The sequence below is a fragment of the Macaca thibetana genome, chromosome 2, assembly GCF_024542745.1.
Source record: "Macaca thibetana thibetana isolate TM-01 chromosome 2, ASM2454274v1, whole genome shotgun sequence".
Taxonomy (NCBI): Eukaryota; Metazoa; Chordata; class Mammalia; order Primates; family Cercopithecidae; genus Macaca; species Macaca thibetana.
In genome coordinates, this window is record NC_065579.1 from 99,320,337 (window position 1) to 99,335,205 (window position 14,869).

At 44.2% G+C, this 14,869-nt stretch overlaps 2 protein-coding genes across 4 annotated transcripts in view; both read right to left on the reverse strand.

Moving 5' to 3' along the window:
* KIAA1143 (KIAA1143 ortholog) overlaps positions 1 to 14,869 on the reverse strand; it is a 940,736-nt gene that overhangs the window by 355,932 nt on the left and 569,935 nt on the right. The window lies entirely within an intron of this gene.
* CDCP1 (CUB domain containing protein 1) overlaps positions 1 to 14,869 on the reverse strand; it is a 63,141-nt gene that overhangs the window by 9,708 nt on the left and 38,564 nt on the right. Inside the window, exons 5-6 of the mRNA XM_050780508.1 lie at positions 3,682 to 3,903; positions 1,316 to 1,696 (exon numbers count right to left, since the gene is read on the reverse strand). Of these exons, the coding sequence (XP_050636465.1) occupies positions 1,316 to 1,696; positions 3,682 to 3,903 (603 nt within the window). The remainder of the gene's footprint in view (positions 1 to 1,315; positions 1,697 to 3,681; positions 3,904 to 14,869) is intronic.

Here is a 14,869-nt window from a genome sequence, read left to right on the forward strand (position 1 = left end):
TTTATGTACTTTTAGTAGAGATGGGGTTTCACCATGTTGGCCAGGCTGGTCTTGAACTCCTGAGCTCAAGTGATCTGCCTGCCTTGGCCTCCCAAAGAGCTGGGATTACAGGCATGAGCCACTGTGCCCAGCCTCATATTAATTTAAATTCAAATAGTTACATGTGGCTAGCACCACTGTATTGGTCAGTGCTGGATCAGTCTCAGTCAGAGTAGGTACTCAGGACTTTTGAAAAAAACAAAACAGGCAAACAAAAACCAGGCTAGTTTCCCAAACTGGTGGTTATCTCAGCTTCCCTTCAGAAATGCTCTCAACGTAGCTACTACGTTCATCGACTGCCCTGCTCCAGGGTGGGGCTGGTATAGACTGATTTCTGTTTCGGAGATTAAAATATCTTCAGGTTCTGGGAAGAGTTCTGGAACTGCAAAGCTGAAAGAGCTCCTGACATGTCAACTAATCCCTTCTTTACCTTCAGGAGAGAGAAAACCCACACATTCCACACTGATGAGAATGTGTCTTATTTGCAAAGACTCCTTGGAAGGAGTTTCTCTGGTAACCTTGGAGATATCAGGCAGCCTGGACCCACTTTGACCTTATGACCAAAGATTCTTCTCCCTCCCACTCACACTTCGGAGAGTAAGAGTATGAAATAAACAGCAAACGAAGGTCTTGGTCAATTTTAAAATGGCCTCTAACTTAATGTGCTTGGAGCAACTTGTAATGGTGACTGTGACTTTTAAAGTCAACCATGTAGAAGTCACATTGTGAGCCATTTAGACCTCATTTATTGCCTCAGAACATGGAGACCACATGCCAGCCTCCCAGGAGGGTCGCGTCTGCCCAGCCGTGCTGCTGGACTCTGGCTCCGGAGACTCACCTCCCTCCCAACGCTCCACCTTCTGGGCTCTCTGCACTGCATTCTGAATTGTAAAAGCAGAGTCATAAAAATGTCTGCCTAAGGATTTTTATGTCACTACCTTAAAAATCCGGGACTGGGGAATATTTGGCTATTTCTCATTTATGTCCTGCCTGCTTCCAAAAAAGACTCAAACCTGATTATGTGTTTTGCTGCCTACCAACCATCGCCTCCCACTGTCAGAAACATTTTTTATTTCTAATCTCAGGAATTTTCCATGCTAGGTTAATGGTAAAGTCAGGATTAGGACTCACTATCTTTCAAATTTCTTGTGCAAGGACCAGCATACTGAGTTATTCCTTCTCTCCAAACTTGTAACTTAATTAAGGTGATCACAAAACTAAAATAAAACGAACACTTAAACTAAGGGGGCATGGAGATGGGGGAGACCCCCCTTACCTTTGAAATAAGGTATAAAGGACACTGTCAGGCCCTGCCTGGAGGCCTCTTGTCGGAAGCTGGGGGCAAAGGTGCGAAGGGTCACTGAGATGTTCTGCTTCACCTGGATCTGCTCGATAGAGCCTCCCGGGCAGAAAGAGCCGAAGTACAGGTCCTGGCTGGGTATGGCACTGGCCACGAGGTAGCTGAAGCTGGTGTTGCACGGCTTCTCATGCGTATGCTGCTGCAGCTTCTGGGCTGGCACCAGCACCAGGCTGAGCCTGTCTTTGGGCACCAGCAACTTCCAGGAGAAGTCATGCAGCTCCACAGGCAGGTGGAGGATGTCACTGGGCACCTGGAGTGAGTAGGACTTCCTTTGGCAGTACCGGTGGTCTGTGCAGCCTGGAAGAAGTGGGGCATGCTAGCCATGGACACAGGAGACCACAAGTGCACCCTCCCCAGCTCTCCCGTCAGCCTGAGGTTGGGGGTCTGCATGCTGCCCTGCGTTTCCCTTCCATCTCTCTTTTCCCACCTTGCCCTCCACTTCTGGCTCCTCTGTGTACCTTTTCTAGCGGTCCCTCTGCTCTCTCACATTCTTACTGTTTACTAAGCTGGCAAACAAACTTCTGGGTAGTACTCAGGGTCGAAATTTCCTCTTTTTTTTTTTTTTTTTTTTTTTTTGAGACGGAGTCTCGCTCTGTCGCCCGGGCTGGAGTGCAGTGGCCGGATCTCAGCTCACTGCAAGCTCCGCCTCCGGGGTTTACGCCATTCTCCTGCCTCAGCCTCCCGCGTAGCTGGGACTACAGGCGCCCGCCATCGCGCCCGGCTAGTTTTTTGTATTTTTTAGTAGAGACGGGGTTTCACTGTGTTCGCCAGGATGGTCTCGATCTCCTGACCTCGTGATCCACCCATCTCGGCCTCCCAAAGTGCTGGGATTACAGGCTTGAGCCACCGCGCCCGGCCAATTTCCTCTCCTTTTTCGCTTAAGTTCTTTCTTCTGCGTATTTGTGTCTTAGATGCTAAGTGTCATGGGGCGGGGCACAGGTTTCACTCCACCCAGACATGTTGCCCAGGAGGCAGTTCTGGGCAGTGGTTGGAGCTGTGAGTGGTGTTGGGGAGATGTCAGTTCGTCTTCTGACTCTGCCACTTCCTAACAGGGTGTTCTCGGGCAGGTTACTTTGCCTCTTGTGGCCTTAGTTCCTGCATTTGTAGAGATGCTAAGAGCACACATCAGAAGTCACGGTAGCCCAGCAGGGAGGTGGCTGTTGGTTTACTGGCCTTCAGTCATCAAACATTTTTTTTTTTTTTTTGAGACAGAGTCTCGCTCTGTTGCCCAGGCTGGAGTGAAGTTGTGCAATCTTGGCTCACTGCAACCTCCATCTCCCAGGTTCAAGCGACTCTCCTGCCTCAGCCTCCCGAGTAGCTGGGATTACAGGCACCCGCCACCATGCCCGGCTAATTTTTTGTATTTTTAGTAGAGATGGGGTTTCGCCATGTTGGGCAGGCTGGTCTGGAACTCCTGACCTCAGGTTATCTGCCTGCCTTGGCCTCCCAAAGTGCTGGGATTACAGGCGTGAGCCACTGAGCCTGGCCGATCAAACATTTTTTAAGTGACTAGTGCATGTCTAGCACCGGTAGGGGCTACCTGGATGAAAAACAGAACGAGCCAAAGTTCTTGACGTCAAATCGCAGTCTTGTGTGAGAGAAGACAAGAGGGCAGTGAGTATGGAAGTGGGGGTGTGGGGTGTGGGGTGTTGGGGGATGGGGATGGGACAGGCTGGAAATCTGAGCAAAAGAGGAGAGGATCTCACAAGAGGAAGATTGGAAGGCTGGGCAGAGAGACATAAGCCTGAAAATGGGGCAGTGTGACACACTTCTGAGGGCTGCAGGCTCCACCTGAGGCTGGTCCCAAAGGGATGTGTTGACACTCTGCTTGCCTCTTGGTCACCCTTGCTCACTTGCACTGTGGGTGGGGTTTTTTTTTTTTTTTTTTTTTGAGTCTTACTCTGTTGCCCATGCTAGAGTGCAGTGGTGCAATCTCGGCTCACTGCAACCTCTGCCTCCCAGGTTCAGGCGATTCTCCTGCTTCAGCCTCCTGAGCAGCTGAGATTACAGGCGCCTGCCACTACGTCCATCTAATTTTTGTATTTTTAGTAGAGAAGGGGTTTCACCATGTTGGCCAGCTGGTCTTGAACTCCTGACCTCAAGTCATCCACCAGCCTCAGCCTCCCAAAGTACTGGGATTACAGGCGTGAGCCATCGTGCCCGGCCAGATGGGCCTTTTTGATCATATGATTTACAATGTACCGAGGGAACCCCACTAAGGCAAGGCAGGGAGAGAAGAGCTGGTCACAGCCCAAGACAAATACACTAATTTAGGGGCGTACTTATGTTTTTTTCCACATTCATCCACAGACGTGTCAGATTATCACAAAGGAAGGAGATTTTGTGTTTGGAGCCAGATGTCAGGGTGAGGTTGGTGCTGCAGGTCCGAGATTCTAGACACACGAAACAGCCAGGGACAAACTTGCGGCTCTGTTTGATGGGCCGTGGCTCGATGGTAAGTGACGTGGCTCGCTCATTACTCAAGTCAACCACGTAGATTTTATCTGAAACCACAAACAGAAAACAGGTATGAAGCATGGATCAGCAGCAACCACGGGAAACGGCTAAAATTGGTAGAAAACCTCTCCTGAGGAAGAAAATGGCATATCAGATCATGGATGGATAATGCTGGAAAAACATATTATTAAAGCAACATTACAATAACTATAAAATAAAATTAAAAAGAAAAATAACGGACTTCACTGCAATAAAAACAAAGAGAAAATCATCATAAATGTGGAATAAACACAAACTATAAAAGTTAAAAAAAGATTAAAATATCCGTCTGATGATAGGTGCTACAAATAAGGTTAAAGGACAAGGCACACAATGGGAGAGAGTGTTTGCAATATAGAAGGATCGAGCAGCTCTCGGAAAAGGAGACATAAATGACCAAATATTTAAAATACAGAAAGTTCTTAATGTCACTTGCAATTAGAAAACGCAAGTTAAAACGAAGTGTTACTGTATCCCACTCCTCAGATCTGGGGGAAAGGTAGCTGTCTGGCAATACTGAAAGCCGGGGAGGCTACAGGAAACAGGCCCTTTTGTACCTGGCCGGTGGGAGCCTGGAACAGCCTGTTACAGAAACATGGGAATTAGTAAAAGAATGAACTCTTGTCCCTTCTGGGAACCAAACAGTGTGACATGGCCATGTGTGCCCACGTTTAACTGCAGCACTGTGATTGTGGAAAACTAGAGACCACCTTATACTGGAATAGATAAACTATGGGGACATTCACAAATGGAATATTACGCAGCTGTTAAAAAGAATGAGGGAGGCAGGGCACAGTGGTTCACAGTTGTAATCCTAGTACTTTGGGAGGCTGAGGCGGGCAGATCACCTGAGGTCAGGAGTTCAAGATCAGCCTGGGTAACATGTTGAAACCCCATCTCTACTAAAAATACAAAAATTAGCCAGGTGTGGTGGCACATGCCTATAATCCCAGCTACTTGGGAGGCTGAGACAGGAGAATCACTTGAACCCAGGACGCAGAGGTTGCTGTGAGCCGGGATTACGCCACTGCACTCCAGCCTGGTGACAGAGTAAGACTCCGTCTCAAAAAAAAAAAAAAAAAAGAGGGAGGTTTGAAAACCTAAATATAATATTGAGCAAAACAGCAAGTTGTAGATAATATGTAGAATATGATACAATGCAGATGGTAAAATCTCTCTGTGAAACAAAAATAGCTATTTATGTGTACAGACTTATGTATGCAGGTGAAGAGAAAAAACATCTGGAGAGAAATATGACAAATCTGTGACTGTGGTTACCCCAGAGGGGGAACCTGGGAGTGAAGACAGACTGGGTCGTCAAGGAGGATTTTAGCTTTGCCTATAATATTTAGATTTCTAACAATAACATATTTACCTATTTCTTGTATCATTTGGAAAACTGCCAGATTACTGGTCATTTAGGTGATTTCTATAATTTTGCCATTAGAAATAAATGAATAGTGCCAGGCATGGTGGCTCACACCTGTAATCCCAGCACTGTGAGAGGCTGAGGCAGGTGGATTGCTTGAGGTCAGGAGTTGCAGACCAGTCTGGCCAACATGGTGAAACCTTGTCTCTACTAAAATACAAAAATTAGCCAGGCATGGTGGCGGGCGCCTGTAATCCCAGCTACTAGGAGGCTGAGGCAGGAGAATCACTTGAACCCAGGAGGTGGAGGTTGCAGTGAGCCGGGATCACGCCATTTCACTCCAGCCTGGGCAATAGAGCAAGACTCTGTCTAAGAAAAAAAAAAAGAAAGAAAGAAAAGAAAAAAAGAAAGAAAGAAAGAAAGAAAAAAGAATAGGGATACCTTTTCAACTCTTTAGAATAGATTACCAGCTTGGTTTATAAAAGAGTCATTTCACTTTTTAATGTTATCCCTAGAAAGTTCTATACCACAGATGCCTGGGGATCAACTTCTACAGAGTTGCTTTTGAATTTCATTCATTCTTTTGTTAAAAAAAAAAAAAAAAAGCATCAGATTAGGAAGGCACCTGTGCAAAGTGGTGCTAACTTTGCAATTCAAGGGTGTTGGCAATATCACCCATCAGCGCCAGTGAAGGAGTTCAGTTCTAGCTGGGAAAGCTCTGTTTCCAAAGAGGCCTGCTAAACTTCCTTCTTCCTCCTAACAGGAACCATATAATTGATGGAATCGCTCCTTTTGAACTGGCTGCAGGGAAGCTCGGTGTCAAATTAGAAGCACAATTAGGAAAATGTTTTATGGCTGTCATATCTGTTAATTACCTGCCGTAGTTCTTACTATTTCCCATGTAAATTTTGACATCATATCCAATAGTGCTTTAATTAGAGAGACGCCATGTCTAGAGCTGAAGTATATATTCTAATGCTGCTAACTTAAAATATAATTCAATTTAGAAAATAGTCAGCTTTTCAATCACCTAGCCCCACATCCAGCTCATTTCTACTGTCTTTCAAAACTCACCTTCATTGTTACCTCCAGGAACCTCCCCACCCCAAAGCTGTGTTAGGAGCCCCTCTGCTTCTGCAGTCCCAGCTTACCTTTACCAAGGCCCAGCCACACAATGCAGCAGTCTCCCCACCCGCTCTTCCCTCATTTCCATCTTACCAAAGCCATGCATGCACATACTTTAAAGCAGAGATTCTCAGCCTTTATTATTATTATTATTATTCTGGGGGACAAAGTCCCACCCTGTCACCCAGGCTGGAGTGCAGTGGCTTGATCATGGCTCACTGTGGCCTCAACCTCCCAGGTTCAAGCCATTCTCCTGATTTAGCCTCCTGAGTATCTGTGAAACAAAACAGCTATTTATATGTACAGACTTATGTATGCAGATGAAGAGGAAAAAGATCTGGAGAGAAATATGACAAATCCGTGACTGTGGTTATCCCAGGGGAGGAGCCTGGGATAACCACAATAAAACACGCTCTGTTCCATTGCTGCCTATGGATCTTTCAGTTTCAGGCTTCCTACTCAGGAAGATGTGGATTTCCCCTCCTTACCCCACACCCCCTCCACACCCCACACCTCCACAACACAGCACAGACTAGCGAGCACTCACACCACACAATTCCCATTCCCATTTCCCCATCTTCCTGATAGTGTCATATTTTCAGCTAGATCTTCATTCTGTGTTTGTGTAATCGTGACTATGTAATAATATTAACGGTGTTTAGGTAGTCAGACTATATTGCATACTATAATTATTTTTCCTTTCTGCATACAATTTTGTGTTCCCTGGAGTGAATTATTGTCATTTTAATCATTTCCTTAGTTTCTATGTACTTATCAGTAACTTGATACCCAAACTCTCTCCCACTTGAATAAATCGCCTTTCAATAAATTTGAAAACATTAGGTACTTCCTCAACTTCTGAAGAACTCTCTCCAGAGTCTTTTCAATGCTCTAATCTAAAGGGGCTGCTCTAGACGCCTGGTGCCCAGATGTGGTCCTGGATCTCTTTCACTGTCATCGTGGGATTCCCTTTGCTTCTCCCTTGGACTAGATCCTGGGCTTCCTGGATCCATCTTTTCTTTCTTTTTTTTTTAAATGTTTACTTTCTTTTTAGGTGGATTACAGCCTTCAGGTGCTTCTCGAGAAAGTATATATGGGGGTCAATTTTTCTAGATCTTGTAGGTCTAAAAATGTCTTTATTCCACCTTCACACTTAATTGTTTGGCTTGGTATAAAATTCTAGGTTGGAAATAATATTCCTTCAGAACTTGAAGATCTTGCTCCATTGTTTTGTAATACTCAGTGTTGCTGATAAACTTTATTGCCATGTGGTTTCTTCTTCTTCTGTATAAAACTTTTTTACCTCTTCTCTAGAAGCTTGTGGGGTCTCTGTGTCCCTGATGTTCGGAAATTTTACAAAACTGTGCCTTGGTGTGGGTCTGCTTATATCCATTGCGTTTGGTGGTCCCTTCCAGTTGGCAACTGATATCCATCAGTCCTGGCAAATGTTCCTGAAATACTTTGTGATGATTCCCTTCCTTCTATTTTTTCTGTCTAAAACTCCAACTATTTGGATATTGGGCCTCCTTGATTGGTCCTTGAGTTTTATATTTTCTCTTCCTTTCTATCTTGTTGGCTTTTTCTTCACTCTACTTTCTAGGAGATATCCTCATCTTTATCTTTCAGCCCTTTTGACTCTTTCATTTCGGCTAATGTATTTTTAATCTCCAAGAGTTCCTTTGAACTCTTGGAGATTAAAAAGGAGCTTTCTCCTGCAAGCCCTTTTTAAAAATTACAACCTGTTCCTTTTACATAAATGCAGCATCTCTTCTTATTAACTTGAGAGTCTTGATAGCTGATTTAGTTTTAGTTTTTTCTTCCCCTATAGTCTCTGTTTCCTGCAAGTGGCTTTTCTTCTATTCATTTGTTTTAGTCTTTGTATTTTTCATTAGCCTTCATCAGATGTCTGGGGATCTATATACTGCTCTTATTTAAAGTGAGGCACTAATGCTATTTGGAATAGCTCTGCTTGTTGACTGGGCTTCTCAATAGAGTGATATGGTCAGATTGCTTCCTGGGGAGCCCAGAACATCAATATCTTTGGGTCTCTTCTCTTAGGTTGGTCGGATGCCCTCAGAGAAGAAGTCATTCTCTACCAAAGGGAAGAAACACATCCATGTGTACCAGGGGTGAAGGATGAAGTCTCATGCTCAGTACTTCAATTTTACTCAATCCCCCGTGATCAGCTTAGTACCTCCACCTTCAATGTGACTGGGATCTTTGGTTCAGGGACTCTCATCTCAGAAAAAGAAACTTCTCTCTTCTGTCAGCTAAAGGAAGAACAGTTGTTTGGCTGCTTGTTGTCAAGGAGACCCTCTGGGGCTCCAGTGGCTCTTCCCACCTTAGCCCCACATTTGCCCCCAGTTCTGGAGGAGACTTGCTGCCAATTCTTGAGGCTTTGCAGGATAAAGCAGATTTCTTCTTGGTTTTTCCCACTGTTGCCCTTTCACGTCTGCTGGATCAGTTATCACCTTTCTACTTTACGAAATGTTATATTATTTCCTTTCCATTTCTCTTTTTCCTTGAATTTTATGCTTTTAAAAATATAAAAAAAACTGTACCTTAAAAATGTTTTAAAATACTTTAAAAATGTCCTAAGAAAACCCATTATTGTAGGGTGTATGAAGGGGGTAAAGCCATCTTTAACGGGAAGTCATGATTTTCCTTTTACTCGTTCATCTTTCCCACCAGAATGTGAACTACATGGCTCCACATAACTGGTATATGGTGGAGGATCAATTACAATGTTAGGCTGTTCATCCTCATGATATGCTTGAGAGGGAGTGTGTAAATCAGCTGAGGCTAAATTATGCTGCAACAACAAATGATCCCCAAATCTGAATGGTTAGAATAACAATGGTTTATGTCTTGTTCACTTTACATATTCATTGTGAGTTGGCTGCAGCTCTGGCTTATGTCTTCTGAATTCCAGATCCAAGTTGAAGAAGCCTCTATTTGTGACACAGCAGTCTTGCGACAGAGTTTGAAAACCTGAACCACATGATGAGTGCTGAGGCTTCTCTCAGAAGTGGCAGGCTCACCTCTGTTCACATCTCATTGGCCAAAGCAAACCCACCTGGCCAAGGCTGTGGTCAATGCAGTATCAAGTCTAATTCTCCCTCAGGAGGGGTGGTGAATATTTTAGAACAAAAATGCAATCTAGCATAGTAGGCATTATCACTACCGTTTCGCAGACAGAGGAACTAAGGCTAGGAAGTGGTGAGACTGGCATTGAAGTTGACATCTTCCTGATCACAAAGCCTGTGCTCTTTCTACGATGCTCACTGCTTCCTGAGACCCAACTGCCTCTCCTCTAGCCTGGTGGCTGCACTGAGGAGACAAGAAATTGTGTGGGCCCTGGGACTGGCTTCATGCAGCTCACTTATAGATGACACACTCATGGAAAAACTCTGCCAACTGCCATCCAGTTTCAAGACGATAGTGAAGTTGTTCCTTGATGTGCTGTAGAAGTGTATTAAATGTGTCATGTGCCGGGTGCAGTGGTTCATGCCTGTAATCCCAGCACTTTGGGAGGCCGAGGTGGGCAGAGCCTGAGGTCAGGAGTTCGAGATCAGCCTGCCCAACATGGAGAAACCCCGTCTCTACCAAAAATACAAAATCAGCCGGGCGTGGTGGCACATGCCTGTAATCCCAGCTACTCAGGAGGCTGAGGCAGGAGAATCACTTGAACCCGGGAGGCGGAGGTTGCAGTGAACCGAGATCGCGCCATTGTACTCCAGCCTGGGTGACAGAGCGAGACTCCATCTCAAAAAAAAAGAAAAAAAAAATGTGGTGATGCTTGCTTTTGTTCAACAACCGTTCATCAAATATGTACAGAGGGCCTGTTTCTACTTTCAACACTATGCTCCAGTGTTGGTACACACAATAAATAGACTTTTCCTTACAGAAGGTTGCAATTTAAATGTGCATTAGGTAATACTGTTTTTATTATCTTCTTTTTTTTTTTTTTTTTTTTTGAGATAGAGTCTTGCTCTGTCACCCAGGCTGGGGTGCAGTGGCGCGATCTCGGCTTACTGCAACCTCTGCCTCCCAGGTTCAAGTGACCCCCCATCTCAGCCTCCCGAGTAGCTGTGATTATAGGCACTCGCCATCATGCCTGGCTAAGTTTTGTACTTTTGTAGAAACAGGGTTTCACCATGTTGGCCAGGTTGGCTTTGAACTCCTGACTTCAGGTGATCTGCTGCCTCGGCCTCCCAAAGTGCTGGGATTACAGGCATGAGCCACCATGTCTGGCACATCTTCATTTTATAAAATACAAATTTAAAGCTTAGAAAGGTTAAGTAGTTTGCCCAACTTACACAGCTAGCTAGTGGGTAGTACCCAACATCCAAACATACCATCTTAACCTTTCCTTTTAATATCTTCCCTTGATTAAAAAAATATATATATTTGCTGGGCATGGTGGCTCATGCCTGTAATCCCAGCACTTTGGGAGGCTGAGGTAGGCAGATCACTTGAGGTTAGGAATTCGAGACCAACCTGGCCAGTATGGTGAAACCCTGTCTCTACTAAAAAAAAAAAAAAATTATTATTGTTATTTTGAGACATTTTCACTCTGTCAACTCTGTCACCCAGGCTGGAGTTCATGGCTCACTGCAGCCTCCGCCTCCTGGGCCCGAGTGATTCTCCCACTTCAGTCTCCCAAGTAGCTGGGACCACTCCCTAGTAGCGCATGCCACCATACCCAGCTATTTTTTGTAGAGACAGGGTTTTGCCATGTTGCCCAGGCTTGTCTCAAACTCCTTTGGGCTCAACCAAATGTGCCTGCCTCGGCCTCCCAAAGTGTTGGGATTACAGGCGTGAGCCACCACACCTGGATTTTTTTTTTTTTTTTTTTACAAATAAATTACACATAATAAAATACACGGATCTTAAGTGTTCAGTGTGATGAATTTGTACAATTTTGTAATATCCATTGTATCGATCACCCAAAGAAAGATCTAGAACATTCTTATCATCTGAGAGTTTCCTTTGTGCTCTTTTCTAGTCAGTTTCCCCCAACTTCCCATCCCCTAAAAGGCAAGCATTTTCTCATTTCTATCACTGCAGATTCTGGCTGCCCTGGAACTTCACAGAAATGGAATTGTACAGTACATACTCTTTTGTCTATGGCTTTTTTTCTCTCCGCAGAATGATGTTTTTAGGGTTCATCCATGTTGTTCTGGATATCGGTCATCCTTTCCCTTGTTATTCCTGAGCAGTACTCCATGAATGAGCATATCACATTTGTTTATCCATTCTTCTATTGGTGATTTAGATTGTTTTCAGTTTTTGACTTTTATGGATAAGACTGCTATGAATATCCTTTTACAAGTGTTTCAGTAGACACATAGTTTCCTTTCTCTTGAGTAAATACCTAGGTGGGTCATAGGTAGGCACTATGCTTTGAATATGGCTTTTCCCCACCCAAATTCATATTGAGGTGTGGTCGGTCCCCAGTGGGGCAATGTTGGGAGGTGGTGCCTTTAAGAGGTGATTAGGTTGTTAAAATAGATTAATCTCTTTCTCACAAGACTAGGTTAGTTCCATGGGAGTGGATTAGTTTTCACAAGAGTGGGCTGCTATAAAGCTAGGCTGCCTGTCATGTTTTCATCTTTTTCACATGTGCCCGCTTCCCTTGCCACTCCTCTGCTACATTATGGCACAGCAAGAGGCTCTCATCAGAAGCTGAGCAGATGCTGGTGCCATGCTTCTCGGACTTTCCAGTCACCAGAATCGTGAGCCGAATAAACCTCTTTTCTTTATAAATTACCTAGTCTCAGGTATTCTGTTATGGCAACACTAAATGGACTATGAGAGTAGGTATAAGTTTAACTTCATAAGAATCTGCCAGCCAATTCTCCCAGGTGGTCATACCATTTGACACTCCCACGAGCACTCCATAAGAGCTCTGTTGCCCTCCATTCTCACCATCATTTGATGTTCTCAGCCTTTCTTGTTTTAGCTATTCCAGTGGGTGTGAAATGCTATTGTGGTTTTACAGTTTATGTTTCTTTTGAAAATTTTTGTATAATAATCAGGTGGACTGTGGTGAGACACCTCATGTCCCAGCTAAAACAGAAGTGCAGTTTATTGATTCTGGGGGCAAGACAGACCTCCTGTTATGAGGAGGCTCTCCGTAATAATCACACTTCACTCCACTTTCTATTTTGCATTTGCACCTCATTCATTAGTCATTTTACACATGTTCTTTCCACATTTCTTTTGGCTGGATCTCAAAATAACCTGAGGAACCTGAGGGGTAGACGCAGTTAATTTCCCTGCTGCCTACAGAATGTTTTCATATGTGGCTTCAGCAGGCAAAACAGGGTGGAAATATGCAGCCTTCGCCTCTCATAGATGGGTGTTTTAAATGTAAAATTACCTATTAACATTCATAAATCTATGGAAAGACAAGACAGATCTTTACTCAGTGTGTTCTGTGTGCTTTGACAAGTTGCCTTATCTTACCCTCACAACATGGGGGGAAGGAGGAATGACTATTGTTATTTTACAGCTGAGAAGGTTGCAAATCAATGTTCCCTAATAAAGGGGCAGATCTGTGATCTGGACACAGTTTCCTGCCTTGAAAGAATCCCATAGTTTTTCCACAACATTGCAGATGCCTTCATATAAAAAACATTTGAGGCCCGGCATGTGGCTCACACCTGTAATCCTGGCACTTTGGGAGGCTGAGCTGAGGTCAGGAGTTTGAGACTAGCCTGACCAACATGGAGAAACCCCATCTCTACTGAAAATACAAAATTGGCTGGGCGTGGTGGTGCATGCCTGTAATCCCAGCTACTCAGGAGGCTGAGGCAGGAGAATCGCTTGAATCCAGGAGGCACAGGTTGTGGTGAGCTGAGATCGTGCCATTGCACTCCAGCCTGGGCAATAGGAGCAAAACTCCATCTCAAAAAACAAACAAATAAACAAACAAAAACATTTGAGCCTGACATTTAATGCCCAACCCCCACCAAAAGAAAACCCTTCACTATTTAATAGTTATGGACACTGTTTTAAAAGCCACACTGGGGACCTTTGAAGGGATTAGGTTACTGACTGATGTTTCATAAAGGCCCCTAACCATTTTTGTGGTATCTATAGATACACATTTTTTTTTTTTTAATGGACTCCATGGGAATAAGTCAAAGGCCATAATACCTGTCAGCTCTGGCAGGACAAATTCATGGAGCACAAGTTACCCAACAACAACAAAAAACAAGAAGCAAAAACAAATCCAATAATTATTTAAGGTTCCAGGTGGCTTCTGGAGGTTATAAAAGCCAAAAAAGGAGCAATGTATCTGCTTCTACAACCAGCATTTACCCAGAGTGGTTAACAAAGTATCCTGTGTAACACACTGGAAATGCACATCTGCTTTTCATATGTGACTCATGGTCACCCAGAAACCCACCGGTTTTGAAGATAATTGTTTGTTTGGTATATTCAGGAAAGCAAACAGAGTTTCCAAAAGCTAGAAGAGGATGCATAAAACAGTAGGCTAGTAGGCTAGAAGGCTCTCCCTAAACAGCATAATATAGATGGGTAGAATACTGTGTCATAACTCATATAATCATTATCAACAGGGCCACTTGAACCTTTAGAAATTACACAAAGAGAGAAACAGGCTGCCTGGTGAAAGTGGTAATAACATCAGGCATGACATGGTAATATTGTGCTATCAAAAAAGAAAGGAGAGGGTGCATTGTGGAGCACTTAAAAACAAGATTTGTTTGGTGAACATGAACTGAGCTCTCAGACATCCCTGGTTTGCACATTGTGGGCAGCTGAAGCCATCACTGCTTACAGATGTGGTCACAAATGGCCACATCAGTTATTCCTCAGTTCCTGGGTAATTGTACATGACTCAACTTAAAACACAAGATGTCTGTGGTCAAGCCATGGAAAAATATTCCCTACAGGAGTTCTCTGGGTCTAGTTTGAACCTACCTGATGTTTCTCAGCTACGTAGAGAGAGGACTGATAGTAGATATTTTTATTTTGTTTTTTGGACAATTAGGGTCAAGGTAACATCTGTCTGTTTTTTTTGTAGCCTGGGCCCACTGTGCTCAGGTCCTGCTGTGGATAATGAGGGGTTTGGGCTGGCTGTTGCCTCTTAACAGCTTTCTCCATCCCTGCTGAGGCTCTGGCTTTCTATGGTTGCTCTTTGGCTTGAGAAGGTCTTGAAGCTCTGCCTTTGTTCTTATTTCTGATGCTCTTCTCCTTGTCTGCAACACCCCAAGCAGCTGCTCCCATGGGTACCCCACTTCACTGTATCTGCCTTGCCCCTTCAGATGGGCTGTGGATTCTTATGGTACATCTGGCTCTTAAGCCACTTTGGACAAGATGCTGACTCCTGAGATTGGTGCAACACGGATTTATGCAGGGCCTGGAATGTACCAGAAGCTGTAGTGGGAATAGAAAGAGCAATAAGATAAGATTCTTGACTGGAGGAGTTTGGTGAGATGTAGACACGG